At 37.0% G+C, this 17,720-nt stretch overlaps 1 protein-coding gene and 1 long non-coding RNA gene across 3 annotated transcripts; both read left to right on the top strand.

Annotated features, from left to right (window-relative positions):
• Nucleotides 1-3,864: 3,864 nt before the first annotated feature.
• Nucleotides 3,865-6,212, top strand: LOC306845862. The gene is made up of 4 exons (XR_013782017.1): nt 3,865-4,185; nt 4,708-4,957; nt 5,051-5,103; nt 5,368-6,212. It is a non-coding gene; the product is annotated as an uncharacterized lncRNA (long non-coding RNA).
• A 979-nt stretch (nt 6,213-7,191) lies between these two features.
• Nucleotides 7,192-12,041, top strand: LOC306845570 (uncharacterized protein). 2 transcript variants are annotated; one of them, XM_079378443.1, is made up of 5 exons: nt 7,192-7,460; nt 9,869-10,117; nt 10,211-10,267; nt 10,877-10,984; nt 11,134-11,923. In XM_079378443.1, exons 1-5 carry the CDS (start codon nt 7,415-7,417, stop codon nt 11,814-11,816), a joined length of 1,143 nt encoding a protein of 380 aa, XP_079234569.1. In that variant the 5' UTR covers nt 7,192-7,414; the 3' UTR covers nt 11,817-11,923. The 2 variants fall into 2 exon arrangements, with proteins under 2 accessions (XP_079234569.1, XP_079234568.1); XM_079378442.1 differs by having other exon boundaries at nt 7,207-7,460; nt 10,202-10,267; nt 11,134-12,041.
• Nucleotides 12,042-17,720: the final 5,679 nt, after the last annotated feature.

The following is a 17,720-nucleotide window of genomic DNA, read 5'->3' as shown; positions in this document are numbered from 1 at the left end:
ACGCCTAATTTCCTTTGCATTAAGCAATAGTTGTTCATTTCTTGCTGATTCACTTTAATAGTGAAAAATTCACAGGTGTAGTTTATCACATTAACTATGGACAAGTTCTGCTAACACTTGACAAGCAGAAAGTGTCCAAAAAATATTTTGTCTTAATTTTGAACAGATGTTTTCATTTTTCAAAGGTTAATCTAAAATGCCTAATAGATGCTCAAAATACAATGTTTGTAAATAAGTAACATCCAATGTTATTACTATATTATAAATGCAGACCCTGCGGATTTGCATATTACATTTGAGATGTTACAATAAAACTCCACCTATGGGCTATAATAGACAAGAAAAAAAAGTTGTATGTTCTAGACCAAGCAAATAATCCAGTTTTATTTTATTGAAATCCTAGGCTATAAGCGATACAGTATACTACTAATATAGAAATGTCGTGAAGCAGCAGGGTGAGGGTCAGGGCCATGCACAGACATTTTAAGGGGCAGTGACCCAAATCAAAAGAAGGGGCACTAAGGGCGTGGGTGCTTGTTAATACAAATGATCCCGTTGCTACAAATATACACTACCACTCAAAAGTTTTTGATGATTTTTGATGTTTTTTTACTCACCAAGCCTGCATTTATTTGATGCAAAGTAGATCAAACTGCCTTTAGCAGCCCCTCTTTGCTATTTCTCTCTGTCTCTTTCTCCTTTTCGTGAACGTGAAGGCATTGTTTTTGTTTGTTTTTTTCTACAAAGTGTGCCAACAACAGCAAATTTGGTGTTATTTATATTAGATCTGATCGGGTACAATAATTTGATTAGACATTCTAAGAACATGGATATTCTGTACAAGTTGTAACGAGTTTTAGAGCAAATCATTACCGACAGAAATGCAAAAACAAACTACCAAATTACTCATTCAGCAGATCAACCACTGACTGCAATGTGGGTTGCAGTGCATCTACCTTTAATGCAACTACCTTCGGTTTACAGTCTATGGGTGCACCTCAGCCAGGGGCGGACTGGCCATCTGGCAGGCCGGGCATTTTCCCGCTGGGCCCAAAATATACCCCTCTCGCTGGGTCGACGTACTTTTTGGGCCGGGCCTATACATCTTCTCATACCATATTTGTCTGATCGGCCCATAAAACTCTTAGCAGTCTATAGTTTTTCTGCCTAAATAGTTGACGGCACTGTGGTCTTTGCGGCTGTTTAATGTATTTGTCAAAAAAGTCGGTTTAGGATTTTTTCCCCCAGACAGACCGGCCCATGAGACATTTAATCAGCAGTCCATTGGTTATTTTCTTAATTGACATTGGGCTGACCCAATCACATGTTTAAACAACTCCCCTTTTGGTCTCTCTCTCTCTCTCACACACACACACACACACACAGGTGTATTGTAACGAAGTAATAATACAGTACTTCGTTACAGTACTTAAGTATTTTTTGTGAGTATCTGTAGCCTACTTGAGTTTTTATATTTCAGCCAACTTTTACTTTTACTCCGATACATTTCCCCGAAGCATATTAGTTACTTTCAACAAAATAGTCAGAAGAACACAGACTGCAGGAAAGCAGGTTTGAGAATCAGTGGTCTGGTGTCTGTAAGTTAGAACAGCTTTGCTCATCTGCAAACCGTGCAAACAAGTGCGCGCACACTCGCGGATGATTCATTTTCCACTCAAAGTCGAGTCGGGTGTGTGATAGTATATCTTCTGCAATAATAGGGCAAGTGTTGTTGTAATGATGTGTGATTCTGACATTATCAAGTAGACTATATCATCAAATCACACACAGAGTGCACCGTTGATTTATTAATGTATTCAAACTCATAATTCCAGGCATTCTAAATTGTAGACGGCAAAAATGCTTCTGTATGCTTTTTATATTTATATAATATAGTTAACTTATATATCTATATCACACAAAGAGTACCGTTTTTCTGCATATATCAGCATGAACACATTTAATAATCATTTCATATAAGTTCAGTAATGCAATAAGTGACTTACATTTTAGACTTATTGCTTGTTTTTGCTCAATTTTGCCAACGAAAATAGTTCCAAACAAAGATCACAGCACTGTTTTGCGTCTCTGAGCAATGCACGGTGTACTTATTGAATGAATCCGCTTTTTGAACGAATCGGTTGAATAAATGATTCATTGATTCACTCATTAACACAGTCAAATGCTCTGTTCCTGAATGAATCAGTCGTTTGAATGAATCGGTTGAATAAATGATTCAGTGATTCACTCATTAACACAGTCAAATGCTCTGTTCCTGAATGAATCCGCTTTTTGAACGAATCGGTTGAATAAATGATTCAGTGATTCACTCATTAACACAGTCAAATGCTCTGTACCTGAATGAATCAGTCGTTTGAATGAATCGGTTGAATCTTAATGACTCACTCATTAATGGTCACTTTCTGTCACCAAAGTCTTTGCTGTCACCTACTATAGCGGTTTTAATTTCACATTTTGACTATTGTTTTCATGTTTTAAATTATTTGAAATACCAGTATTCAATGTTTTATGTTAAAAACAACATTAGGCCTATTTATGCATCTGTAACTGCAGTTTAAATGCATCCATGTCCCCTGTGAGATACATTAAACTGTGTAAATACATACATTTAAATGCTATTTTAAATGCAGATTCCAGAAATGTTTTCGTATGTTGGAATGAAAGACACTAAGTACCGGATGAAGTGCTTCATATTCTTACCCAAAAATACAAAATGGAAGAAACAGTTAAAACTGAGCACAATCTTGCTACTAAAGCTGTATGAATATTTTTTTATATATATATTTATTTGCTTCTTTTCTATTTTGCATTTACTTGTACTTTTACTTTCAATACTTAAGTGCGTTTTCGTACTTAAGTACAATAAATATCATATACTTTAAGCCTTTTACTCAAGTAATATTCTAAAGGAAGACTTCAACTTCTAAGTCATTTTTTGGTAAGATACCTGTACTTTTACTTGAGTATGGCTTTCGGGTACTTTATACACCACTACGCACACACACACACACACACACACACACAAACACACACACACACACACACACACACACACAAGATGCTTTCTTATGCTTTTAAAGCTTCATCCAAGGAGTTTACAAATTTGACTAAGTAAGTTTACAGTTTATTTAATGCTATACTATGGGAAACAGTGATCAACTGATCAACGATTTATCATGTCTCTTCCCTTTCTCCCTCAAACACACAGGCACATACACAGGATGTCATAACTATATAGGCCTATAGTTTTAGGATTCATCAGTGTGGATTATAGTTTTATTATATTAATAAATTACACTTTTTAGAAGTTTTTAATGTGTCAACTCTCACTCTTTCCTACCTATTATTATATGGCTTTAGTGCTTTTATGGAATAGGAGCTGGTATATATATTCAAGAGTGTGCAAAGATGGGTAGTATTTTGATCGTAGTGGGCCAGTATGGGCCAAAATGCCAGTGCCGATTTTTTGTCCCAGTCCAGCCCTGACCTCAGCCGATGAGGGCAGAGGGGCAGTGGCTCTAGCCACCGGGACACCCCCCTGTGCACGGCCCTGGTGATGGTGATGGACGTAACGCCTTAAACCTGTGTTATACTTTCCGCGTGTGCAATCCGGACGCGCACACGGACAGCGCGGACGCGGACTACATGTATTTATAAAACCAAAAGCGTGCGCTGGGGGTGTTCCATACATGCACAGTAGATCGGCTTGAACAGTAAACAAACATGTAAACAAACTATTGCACATCTGGCTGTCTTTATATTGTTTTATCGACGGATTGTATAAATGCGAATAGCAACGAGCGTCTTCACGCCTGCCTGCGCATGCGCAGTTAATGCTTTTGTAGCACGAGCTCTGTCACAAAAAATGGGAGACACGCGACTATCCGCGCACACCCTCCGATGACGATTTTTACGCGGAAAGTATTGCATACTGTACACGTCAAGCCTTTGTCATTTACACTGAAAACTGCTTTCGCTTTTTAGCTGGCGCCACGGGAAGTGTGCAACCTTTTTCTTTACGTGAAACTAGTTCGGTTAAACAGGCAGAATTTTAGGATTGCGTGTTAGATTCGGTATATTAAGCGTTAAAAAGTAGCCTACCTGGCTGATTTTATTTTAATTCTCGGGATCAAGGTCTGTTATCCGACACGATGAATAGATCTGGTAAGTGGGAAAAGACTTAAACTCCAATAGTTTAAAGCAAATCTAAATCTCTATTTTGTGAAGTCAAGTCACCTTTATTTATAGCGCTTTTAACAACACAGATTGTGTCAAAGCACTTAACTGAGGATAGAGTGTCAGTAATGTATAATAATAAACACTCAATTTCAGTGAATTCAATTCTCTTGTGCCGTTTACTCCTTCTTGACCATGTTTTTGTTCGTTTCGTTTATTATTTTATGCAATCCATAACTCCGCTCTCCCTATCTCTCCATTCAAATTCTCCCGTCCCGGAAATCAGTCGTCCTTTGTCGACTGAGTGCAAGAAATTACCGTAATAAGCCATATATTGTCGAAAAGTGTAGGCTATGTGGTCTGCTGTCTGGAGCAATTTGAATTATTTAGATGGTGCAAACGGTTGAAGAGTTATGGTCAAATGAATACAGCTTTGGTTTAATGTACAGCCGACAAATAATCGTAAACTGCAATGTATGATATATATATATGTATTTTTTTTATGCCCAGAGGCCCAGTTTGTGGATAGGAACTACGCTGTGCTTGTTCAGAGGGTTACCTCCGTGATGGCAATAGCAGATGAACTAAAAAAATCAGGACATGATGCATAATGAGAAATATTCAGAGATCAAAGAAGAGAAAACCAGCCAGAGCAAAATGAGAAAGCTATCTGAAGCGCTTAATGCTGGAGGAGACCATGTGAAAAAAGCCTTTTATTATGCTCTGAGAAATAATGAGCCATACCTCTTCAGAGAACTGGGTAAGAGAATCTACAGTTGGAGTTAAATAATTTATAAACTTGAACCTACCTGTATGCGTAGCCTAATGTGACCTGTTGTGTGGCTGATATCAGGTGGTGAGGCAATGGATTACATGGATGGCAACCAGCTCCGGTAAAACTGAATAGTGAGTGAAACCCGTTTTCATTTGCATGTTATGTAGGCTACTGTATTAGAATATCAAACACTGAAATTAAAAAGAAAATGCTGGCAGGCAAAGCAAAAAAGATTGCTGAAATCCTGTCCTTGAGCAAAAATTAGCATTAATAAATTGTTCACTCAAATGTCTATTTTTTTAGATGAAAGTTTAAGACACACCAGTTAATAACAAATATTAAATGCAGTCCACAATGTTAGTAAACATCCTGTAATCTTTCTTTACCAAATGAAGCCCCCTGCAACCAAGAAACTGAAGACCCCTGCAACCAAGACACGCAAACAGACATCACTTGGAAAATAAGATGCAGCTGAAGATAAAGGATTAGCCAAGTCTTTATATTATAAAAGATTTTGATTTTATTGCAGTGCTTGCAAACATCTTGATATTCTGTTACATTGTAGATTCTATACATTGTAGTTTTTTCCAAACAGGTGTTGAACTTGTTATATGCACACCGAGGTCCTGACTCTCTGTGGTCATTAAAAATCCCAGGATGTCCTTTGAAAAAGAGTAGGGGTGGAACCCCCGGCATCCTGGCCAAATTTGCCCATTGGCCTCTGACCATCATGGCCTCCTAATCATCCCCATACACTGATTGTCTCCTCTCCACCAGTAAGCAGGTGTGTGGTGGGCGTTCTGGCGCAAGATGGCTGCAGCGCATCATCCAGGTGGATGCTGCACACTGGTGGTAGATGAAGAGATTCCCCCCTTGTATGTAAAGCACTTTGAGTGCCTAGAAAAGCGCTATATAAATGTAACAAATTATTACACCTACTTTTTAAAAACATTTTGTATACCCACTTTTGAATAAATTTATGATTAAACTTAAATCAATGTAAATCATCCACTGACTTGCATCAGTGATGTCATAATTCTTGTGAATTGTCATATACTTGCTTTTATGCCATTTAGAGCTGCATTTGTAATGTTGAATGCATTTATACTGTTCATTTTCTTTCACACTGCATTTAAATAATGTGCTTCTCTTTTCACTGGTTTCCCTTCTCATTGATAGCTTTGTGAATTGGTTTGCACAGTTCATTTTTTTAATTTTGTAATTAAATTTCTTACCTGGCAAATAATTGAATTTGATTATTCTGGATACTGATATGTCAAAAGATTGTACTTCAGATCTATGCTCAAGGTATGAGCATGAGCCCATGATTTGAATGGAGCAAAAAACACTTGAGAGGACTTTTCCATTACTTCGGAATCGCATACTAGCATAGCTTACACTCTTACTATGAAATATCTTTCTATGGCAGGAATGATAAGGGAAGTATTTGTGTGAATTTGAATTCTGCATCTGTCTTTATTCTCACTTGAATAGATGTAGCTAAGCAGAACTACTTTCAGCTACTTATAAGCAAACAGTTCTGCTAATTGGTAAGGGAGGTGAACTGGGAGGTTAAACTGAGATATGATAAAACTTTTAGTTCTGTAGGGGGAGACCAGGGCTGGTTGTAACATTTCTGACATTTCTGTGTGTATCTTGGGGTTCTTTTAAGCCAGTGCATTCAAAATGTGATTCAAAGTTACAAGTGTCTGCTATAGTGTCTGCGTAGATGTTATCTTTGCAGCACAAATAGAAAATGCATGGTTTAGTTTTAAACACGAGGAGTGAATTGTTACTAATCACCCCATAGTCCGGACTAGCTGTAACATACCCTGCCTGGAGTGAGATGTAACATTAAGATATCCATCAGTGTGAGATGTAACATTATGCAACAATGATTAGGACAAAAAAAAAGGATTTTGAAAGCTTTTTACATGTGTGTGTGTGTGTGTGCGTGTGCGCGCGCGTTTTTTGTGACAAATGAGGACATAAATTTGTATAATGACACAGGTAATACAAGGTGAAGGTGACTTATGAGGACATTGCCCCACTTTTCAAAATGCTTATAGATCATACAGAGTGAGTTTTTTTGAGAAAGTAAAACTGTACAAAGTTTCTTGTAAGGGGTTAGTTGTAGGGCCATTGTACAGTATAAAAACCATTACGCCTATGAGATGTCCCAACTTTTCACAAAAACAAACGTGTGTGTGTGTGTGTGTGTGTGTGTGTGCATGTGTGTGTGTGTGTGTATGAACATGGCAGTTTTGCCGTGCGAATCAGCTGGACCAATCATATCTTCTTTCACCATAACCAAACCACTTTCGTTTTATCTCTATACGGGGAACAAGGAAGAGTTGAAACGGTTAGCCTGGACAGGTTTACAATAATATATATTTTTAATAATTCATCATCTGTATTCGTGGGTTTGGGATTATCCACAAAATGAGCGAGAAAGACCACGAAGGAGGGAAGCAGGAACAATGCGAAGGTACAAATCATACATGATGTGCGGATAAGGATATGATATGTGCTATCAAAATATTAGCGTTTTGTTCAATTTAATTAACTTGAGGGTTCGTACAATGTGCTTAAAGTGATTGAAGAATTTTACTTTTTAAAATGTAAGTCCTGGAAACCCTTGAAAACAGTCAGATTTATGAAAAAGTACTTGAAGCGTGCGGGAATTATAGCAAAGCACTAGGCCTATTTTATTTTTTTATTTTTTTTATTTTCAACAGTAGGCTATAGTTGCAGCGTTTGTTTCAGACGACAGCAATTATTTATAATTATTGAGGTTAATATGATTAATAGTAACATAAGCATAATTATTTTATACTGCACAAGGAGAGCAGACCATAAAGTATAGACAAGCACTAATTCGCGAATAAGTTTTCGTTTAAGTCATAGCTCAATATGAGGGACAGAACAGAAGAATATTTACACCCTTAATTAAAGTAGGCAGAAACTCGTCCTGTCAATCTATGCAGCAACAAGTGCGTCGCTTTCAGCACAGTAAAACTCTCTCTCTCTCTTAGATGATAGGGTGTATTCCCATTATAATAATTTATGTGTTGATAAAGTGCTGTGGATGTGAATAAAATCACTTTATCTTGCTGGAGATAGATATGTTGCTTTTTTTAATTAACATCAAATTTCAGATCTTCCTCTTGTGCATTACAAAAACTGCATTTGTTTTCAATGTCCATGAATTTTGATAATAAAACTTCACATGGGTAGATTTTGTGGAGAATTTTAAATTACCTCTTTAACTTTATTCAATATAGGCCTACAGAACTGATATGGATTTAACCATGCCTTTTTCCAGTATATATCAGCAATCTGTGCATTCCAAAAACATTTTCCTCTAGGAGAGATTTTATGATTGGATTGAAAAATTAATCTAGACATAGATATGTTGGGTTTTTTTTTTTTTTTTTTACATAGATATGTTGCTGGAGTTTATTGCTGTCTTTCAGTGACGTCATACTCGCTTCCGGTTTTAGCGGTTTGTGCCAAAGTCTGTTTAATGGAGTTAGGAATTACACTCCATATAAAGCATATAAAGCGTACTCCGCAAATGGAGTAGGCCTATACTTTGAAAGGCTACGCATTCGACTGTACACATACGCTAGGGTACATGTACAAAAACGTAGACTTAACAAAAAAGTATACTTAGGCTAGGCCTTTCTATGGCCTTTGTTTGTGCCGCTCTGTTTTGAAGCGTTTCATTATCATGGTTTTGCGCACTGAAAGATTATCTAGGTCGTTCTGTCGTATCATGTTGCCCAAACGTCTGTGTTTGTGTCTGTGTGTAAGCTATATAGTTTTTCAATAATGTAATGTATTATATAAGAATACAAATAGTAGACTTATTTTGCTTTTAATAACATCTTTAGATTGTTTTATGCTCCAAAGGTTTTGCTGAATTATCCACTTATCTAATTTAATATACTTTTTGTCATAGTTTAAGATTAATTTTTTGCCATAGCTTCTTCGTTCGTTCATTCATTCATTATATATATATATAGAGAGAGAGAGAGTGAGAGAGCGCTTCTCCATCTTCTCCATCATAATAGAAATCATGCCGTCAGCTAACGATTTTAGGCCTATCAATGAGCTTTGTAAAGCAATGTGATCATAGTGATTACATTATGGAAATGTACAGGCTTCTGTTTTTCTTTATAATGAAGTAGTGGTATCTGTACGAACGAGTAACAGTTATTCATTCGTTTTAGATTTGTAAAATAAAGGTTATCTTGTGTTGGAAATACATGGATCTCGCTCTCTCTCTCTCTCTCTCTCTCTCTCTCTCTCTATCTATTTAAGCTATTCAAATAAACAAAAGAAAACTAAGATAAACAAAATTTGTATGTAAATTGGCAAATGGTTAAGAACACACACACACACACACACACACACAAACTATTCATCATTAGTATTTTATATCTGCTAAAGAAAACAATTTTAGCATACATTTTTCATGGACAATAGAAAATGGAAGAAAAGTTTGAAGAAAGAAACAGCTGATGAAGACACCATTAGATGCATATTCCTGCAGCTTACTAAAATAATCATGTGTCACTAAATGGCTACTTCACTCTGATGCTTTTTTTTTTCTCTTTTCTGTTTTACCTGAATTTTGAATTTAGCACTGTGTTGTGTTTTAGGCTTAATGTCCTGGTAAAAAATTGTACATTGTCCAGTACTGTTTTTCGTTTTTACCGTGCAGTCATAATAGTCCTGAGAAGTTCTTTATTATTATTATTTATTTATTTTTTTACAAATTTTATCATTAGTCTTATTTTAAAGTTGAGTTACTCAATTTTAATAAAAAGTTTGTTTAAAAAAAGGGGTGTAAAAGTTGCAGTCTAATAAATTTTATTCATTTATTCCCAGAGGCCAAGTTTGTGGATGAAAACTCTGCAAAACTTATTCAAAGGGTTACTACAGTGATGGCAATAGCAGATGAACTACACAGCGAGGGCATGATACATCCCGAAAAATATGCAGAGATCAAAGAAGAAAAAACAGATCAAGAAAAAATGAGAAAGCTCTTTGAATCATTAAATTCTGGAGGTGACCAAGTCAAAAGGGCCTTTTATTATTCACTGGAAAAGCATCAACCATACCTCCTCAAAGACCTGAGTAAGAGAACATTTCATTTATGCAGGAGATTTCTGAGTGCACTACAGCAACAGGTGTAATCTTTGACATGTGTACTGTGCTTAGTGTTAACAGGTGGTGTCAACAGGAAACGCAAGCGTTCTGATCCTGAAACCTCAGTACCACATAAAAGTGAGTTTACCCTGTTATTAGTAGAGAGTCCTTGTTGGAAAATATTTTGAAAAAGTCCCATCTTAACAGTACTGATAGTGGGACAATGTATATCTGCCACAACTGTGTAAGTAAAAAAATAAATATAACGTATACAATCTGTCTGTATGTAGGCCTAATATCCTATTTAGCACATTAAAAATAATGAGTGGATAATATAGCTGTCCTGGGTCAGTGTTACATGGGACAACAAAAGTAGTTATTTTTTAATCATTAATTGTGGAAAATAGGAATAGGCCTATGTCTGTTTATTTTGTTAGTAGACAGATAAACACATCTGATGTTGGATTTGTGTATGTTACAGCTGTACTTATATTTACAGTGATACACACAGAAATCTACCACCTTTGGGGGGAATACATCATATAAACATCTGACTTGAAAGTTATCATATTGTACAAGCCCAACAGTATTCATAATTACATTTGTTGTAGATTAAAGTGTACAACATGAATGTTTACTTTTATAAACTGTAAAGAAGCTAATATAGAATATAGTGTAATGTATAAAGTATTTTTATGAGCAAGGATGTCATCCTAAAAAACTCTTAATGTGTCTTCTTTGTCACAGGACGTAATACTGAGAGTATTAAACAAGAAAATATTTACTATAACAATGCTAATAACTCTGCACCAACACCAGCACCAGACCTATACGTTGTGAACAACATAATAAATGGTGAGTTGGGATTTTGATGAATGAGAAAAACAGCCACATGCATTGTTATACAGCATACATAGAATTGTGATGTACTGTAATTTATGTTAGGACAACACTAACTGTATATAATGTTAATATAATGTTGTGCTTTATGTTGCTGATGCTAGAACAAAGACCTCCTCATAACATGGACAATATAAACATAAACATAAATCAAACTGTAGCCAAAATAGAAAGAAAGCCCCCTGAAGAGTGGAAACCTCCTGCACCAGAGAAAGAAAAGAAGTGTACTGCACCCAAGAAGGAGAAGAAAACTCCCGCACCCAAGAAAGAGAAGAAGCCTCCCGGACCCAAGAAGGAGAAAAAGCCTCCCGGACCCAAGCCTCCCGGACCCAAGAAGGAGAAGAAGCCACCAGCACCCAAGAAGGAGAAAAAGCCTCCCGGACCCAAGAAGGAGAAGAAGCCACCAGCACCCAAGAAGGAGAAAAAGCCTCCCGGACCCAAGAAGGAGAAGAAGCCACCAGCACCCAAGAAGGAGAAAAAGCCTCCCGGACCCAAGAAGGAGAAAAAGCCTCCCGGACCCAAGAAGGAGAAGAAGCCACCAGCACCCAAGAAGGAGAAAAAGCCTCCCGGACCCAAGAAGGAGAAAAAGCCTCCCGGACCCAAGAAGGAGAAGAAGCCACCAGCACCCAAGAAGGAGAAAAAGCCTCCCGGACCCAAGAAGGAGAAGAAGCCACCAGCACCCAAGAAGGAGAAAAAGCCTCCCGCACCCAAGAAGGAGAAGAAGCCACCAGCACCCAAGAAGGAGAAGAAGCCTCCCGGACCCAAGAAGTCAGCAGTCCGAAAATAATGGAATACAAAAAAAATGATCTAGATAGATCTGTCTCAGCGTGTGTTTTAAAAGCTATGCATTGCTTGGAATGTTTGTGCTGTTCGTACTTTAACTCTTGTTAAGTAAAATAAACAGAAGAAATAGTTTTTTTTTCATTGTTTTGCAATTTTCTTAATTTTTTTTGTTTGTTTGTTTGATGATGATGAAAAACGGATAAAAATAAAATTAATATAAATTACCCCCATAAATATTCATTAGTCCCTCCACACAGCCATTTTGCTGGTGTTTGTTTGGGGACACTGTGGACTTTAATTTATTTGGCATGTTTGGCATGTTCTCCATAATCATTATATATGATCTATTAAATAATAGTAGACTAAAACTTATTTTTATTCAAATAAATATTCCACATAGTAACAAATAACTTAAGGCTTGGTAGAACTAGAGACGCATTAGGATGCGAGGTCAGAGAAACCTTATCTGGTATATGATGTGAGTATCAATTAGGATATTGTTAATAAATATAAACACGATAAATCATGCTCTAAGTATATAAAATGTATGGTTTAGAGTTAAAGTGTGACAAATGTAAAGGGGAGAGGAGAATGTATGCGTCACGTGCCACAGACTTTTGCACAGAACACACCTGTCGCTCTCATCTTTTTCCTCGCTTCCTTCGCTCGGCTAGCTATCTTAAATAGCGCTTCAGAGCAGTATTCAATGCGTTTGGGGGGGTGCCAAGATGGCGTCTATGTAGTTGTATTTCTGTTGTTTCTTATAAACCTTCGTGCAAAACCTGATTTCGTTTGACCAGACAAAAAATCGGCCCTGGCATTTTGGCCCAGACCGGCCCACTACATACTATCAAAATACTACCCATCTTTGCACACTCTTGAATATGTATACCAGCTCCTATTCCATAAAAGCACTAAAGCCATATAATAACAGGTAGGAAAGAGTGAGAGTTGACACATTAAAAACTTCTAAAAAGTGTAATTTATTAATATAATAAAACTATAATCCACACTGATGAATCCTAAAACTATAGGCCTATATAGTTATGACATCCTGTGTATGTGCCTGTGTGTTTGAGGGAGAAAGGGAAGAGACATGATAAATCTTTGATCAGTTGATCACTGTTTCCCATAGTATAGCATTAAATAAACTGTAAACTTAGTCAAATTTGTTAACTCCTTGGATGAACATTTAAAAGCATAAGAAGGCATCCTGTGTGTGTGTGTGTGTGTGTGTGTGTGTGTGTGTGCGTAGTGGTGTATAAAGTACCTGAAAGCCATACTCAAGTAAAAGTACAGGTATCTTACCAAAAAATGACTTTGGTAGAAGTTGAAGTCTTCCTTTAGAATATTACTTGAGTAAAAGTCTTAAAGTATATGATATTTATTGTACTTAAGTACGAAAAGTATTTTAAAAAATCTTAAACGTACTTAAGTATTGAAAGTAAAAGTACAAATAAATGGAAAATGGAAAAGAGCCAAATAAATATATATATATAAAATATTCATACAGCTCATACAGCAAGATTGTGCTCAGTTTTAACTGTTTCTTCCATTTTGTATTTTTGGGTAAGAATAAGAAGCACTTCATCCAGTACTTAGTGTCTTTCATTCCAACATAAGAAAACATTTCTGGAATCTGCATTTAAAATAGCATTAAGATTTATGTATTTACACAGTTTAATGTATCTCAGAGGGGACATGAATGCATTTAAACTGCAGTTACAGATGCATAAATAGGTCTAATGTTGTGTTTTTAACATAAAACGTTGAATACTGGTATTTGAAATAATTTAAAACATGAAAAAAATATGAAATTAAAACCGCTAGTAGGTGACAGCAAAGACTTTGGTGACAGAAAGTGACCATTAATGAGTGAGTCATTGAGATTCAACCGATTCATTCAAACGACTGATTCATTCAGGAACAGAGCATTTGACTGTGTTAATGAGTGAATCACTGAATCATTTATTCAACCGATTCATTCAAACAGCTCATTCATTCAGGAACAGAGCATTTGACTGTGTTAATGAGTGAATCACTGAATCATTTATTCAACCGATTCATTCAAACAGCTGATTCATTCAGGAACAGAGCATTTGACTGTGTTAATGAGTGAATCACTGAATCATTTATTCAACCGATTCATTCAAACAGCTGATTCATTCAGGAACAGAGCATTTGACTGTGTTAATGAGTGAATCACTGAATCATTTATTCAACCGATTCATTCAAACAGCTGATTCATTCAGGAACAGAGCATTTGACTGTGTTAATGAGTGAATCACTGAATCATTTATTCAACCGATTCGTTCAAAAAGCGGATTCATTCAATAAGTACACCGTGCATTGCTCAGAGACGCAAAACAGTGCTGTGATCTTTGTTTGGAACTATTTTCGCAAAATTGAGCAAAAACAAGCAATAAGTCTAAAATGTAAGTCGCTTATTGCTTTACTGAACTTGTATGAAATTTACATTTACATTACATTTATTAATTTAGCTGACCCTTTTATCCAAAGCGACTTACAATTGCTATATATGTCAGAGGTCGCACGCCTCTGGAGCAACTAGGGGTTAAGTGTCTTGCTCAGGGACACATTGGTGTCTCACAGTGGATTCGAACCCGGGTCTCTCACACCAAAGGCATGTGTCTTATCCACTGCGCCATCACCACCCCATGATTATTACATGTGTCCATGCTGATATATGCAGAAAAACGGTACTCTTTGTGTGATATAGATATAGAAGTTAACTATATTATATAAATATAAAAAGCATACAGAAGCATTTTTGCCGTCTACAATTTAGAATGCCTGGGATTATGAGTTTTAATACATTAATAAATCAACGGTGCCCTCTGTGTGTGATTTGATGATATAGCCTACTTGATAATGTCAGATCACACATCATTACAACAACACTTACCCTATTATTGCAGAAGATATACTATCACACACCCCAGACTCGACTTTGAGTGGAAAATGAATCATCCGCGAGTGTGCGCGCACTTGTTTGCATGTATCAGAGTAAAAGTATACGGTTTAATTAGGAAATGTAGTGGAGTAAAAGTTAAAGTTGGCTGAAATATAAAAACTCAAGTAGGCTACAGATACTCCCAAAAAATACTTAAGTACTGTAACGAAGTACTGTATTATTACTTCGTTACAATACACCACTGTGTGTGTGTGTGTGTGTGTGTGTGTGTGTGTGTGTGTGTGTGTGTGTTTGTGTGCATGTGATGTGTATGTGGTTTATGAGGACACAAATTTGTATAATGACATGGGTATGACAGAGGTATTACAATATGAAGGTGGTTTATGAGGACACTGTCTATGTCCCCGTAATTCAAAAGGCTTAAAAAACATACTAAATGGTGTTTTTTTGAAAATCTAAAAATGCACAAAGTCTCCTGTGAGGGCTAAGTTTAGGTGTAAGGTTGGTGTAGGGCAATAGCACACACAGTTTGTTCAGTATAAAACCCATTACGCCTATGGAGGGTCCCCATAAACCACAAAAACCAACGTGTGTGTGTGTGTGTGCGAGAGAGAGTGTGTGTGAGAGAGAGAGAAAGAGAGAGAGAGAGAGAGAGAGAGAGAGCCCAAAAGGGGAGTTGTTTAAACATGTGATTGGGTCAGCCCAATGTCAATTAAGAAAATAACCAATGGACTGCTGATTAAATGTCAAATACATAATACAAATACATAATGCGCATGCTTTATGACGCGATCGACCAGGGTTCGATCCCGCCTTTGGCGAACTTTTTTTTCTCCCTTTTCAAATCTCAAATCACATCATAAAAGCATTTATTGTCAATAAAAATTAAAGAAATAACCAAAAAGTTTAAAATAAAGTATCGGGTAGGGTTAGGGTAGGTGTAGGGAGGGCTTTATTGTGTCAATAAAATGGCATCCATTTAATAATTTGAATTAAAATTATTAAAAAATGTACACTCAATATATCATTATTGCATACTGTTTTATAATGTAATACAATACTGAGGTGCAGATAATTGCCACTATTTTGCGACAAGTAGTATAAATAGCAGAAAATCCTGCTATTTTAACATAGTGTAAATACAGGTCCTTCTCAAAAAATTAGCATATTGTGATAAAGTTAATTATTTTCTGTAATTTACTGATAAACATTAGACTTTCATATATTTTAGATTCATTACAACACAACTGAGTAGTTCAAGCCTTTTATTGTTTTAATATTGATGATTTTGGCATACAGCTCATGAAAACCCAAAATTCCTATCTCAAAAAATTAGCATATCATGAAAAGGTTCTCTAAACGAGCTATTAACCTAATCATCTGAATCAACTAATTAACTCTAAACACCTGCAAAAGATTCCTGAGGCTTTTAAAAACTCCCAGCCTGGTTCATCATGGGTAAGACTGCCGACCTGACTGCTGTCCAGAAGGCCATCATTGACACCCTCAAGCAAGAGGGTAAGACACAGAAAGAAATTTCTGAACGAATAGGCTGTTCCCAGAGTGCTGTATCAAGGCACCTCAGTGGGAAGTCTGTGGGAAGGAAAAAGTGTGGCAGAAGACGCAGCACAACGAGAAGAGGTGACCGGACCCTGAGGAAGATTGTGGAGAAGGACCGATTCCAGACCTTGGGGGACCTGCGGAAGCAGTGGACTGAGTCTGGAGTAGAAACATCCAGAGCCACCATGTACAGGCGTGTGCAGAAAATGGGCTACAGGTGCCGCATTCCCCAGGTCAAGCCACTTTTGAACCAGAAACAGCGGCAGAAGCGCCTGACCTGGGCTACAGAGTAGCAGCACTGGACTGTTGCTCAGTGGTCCAAAGTACTTTTTTCGGATGAAAGCAAATTTTGCATGTCATTCGGAAATCAAGGTGCCAGAGTCTGGGGGAAGACTGGGGAGAGGGAAATGCCAAAATGCCTGAAGTCCAGTGTCAAGTACCCACAGTCAGTGATGCTGGTGTTGGTCCACTGTGTTTTATCAAGGGCAGGGTCAATGCAGCTAGCTATCAGGAGATTTTGGAGCACTTCATGCTTCCATCTGCTGAAAAGCTTTATGGAGATGAAGATTTCATTTTTCAGCACGACCTGGCACCTGCTCACAGTGCCAAAACCACTGGTAAATGGTTTACTGACCATGGTATTACTGTGCTCAATTGGCCTGCCAACTCTCCTGACCTGAACCCCATAGAGAATCTGTGGGATATTGTGAAGAGAAAGTTGAGAGACGCAAGACCCAACACTCTGGATGAGCTTAAGGCCGCTATCGAAGCATCCTGGGCCTCCATAACACCTCAGCAGTGCCACAGGCTGATTGCCTCCATGCCACGCCGCATTGAAGCAGTCATTTCTGCAAAAGGATTCCCGACCAAGTATTGAGTGCACATGAACATAATTATTTGAAGGTTGACTTTTTTTGTATTAATAACAGTTTTCTTTTATTGGTCGGATGAAATATGCTAATTTTTTGAGATAGGAATTTTGGGTTTTCATGAGCTGTATGCCAAAATCATCAATATTAAAACAATAAAAGGCTTGAACTACTTCAGTTGTGTTGTAATGAATCTAAAATATATGAAAGTCTAATGTTTATCAGTACATTACAGAAAATAATGAACTTTATCACAATATGCTAATTTTTTTAGAAGGACCTGTAGAGACGGAGGAGCCAGAACTGTAACTGATATAATGTTCTGTAGCACGATACTACGATATTTCTTCAAAAGCAGATCGTGGAGACATTTTTATCGTCCACGATCAAAAATCGTCATATCGCACACCCCTATGTTCTTTTATGCTTTAGGCTAAACATGCACCAAAAATGTTAAGGTATTCACGTCAGGTAAATAGGGTAAACATTTTAACAGACATCACCATACTTTCCCCAACTTAGTGCGTTAAGACAACTGTTTTCT

Source organism: Barbus barbus, assembly GCF_936440315.1.
Source record: "Barbus barbus genome assembly, chromosome: 26".
NCBI classification, from domain to species: Eukaryota; Metazoa; Chordata; class Actinopteri; order Cypriniformes; family Cyprinidae; genus Barbus; species Barbus barbus.
The sequence above is the reverse complement of the archived record's forward strand: the minus strand, read 5'-3'. Positions and strand labels throughout refer to the sequence as shown.

What these genes read in the sequence shown, in the direction of transcription:
- LOC306845570 (XM_079378442.1), top strand. Translation starts at nt 7,415, where the DNA reads ATGAGCGAGAAAGACCACGAAGGAGGGAAGCAGGAACAATGCGAAG. An exon ending in GAAGCAGGAACAATGCGAAG is followed by an intron (nt 7,461 to 9,868) that starts GTACAAATCATA and finishes ATTTATTCCCAG; the next exon opens with AGGCCAAGTTTGTGGATGAA. An exon ending in TGTGAACAACATAATAAATG is followed by an intron (nt 10,985 to 11,133) that starts GTGAGTTGGGAT and finishes TGCTGATGCTAG; the next exon opens with AACAAAGACCTCCTCATAAC.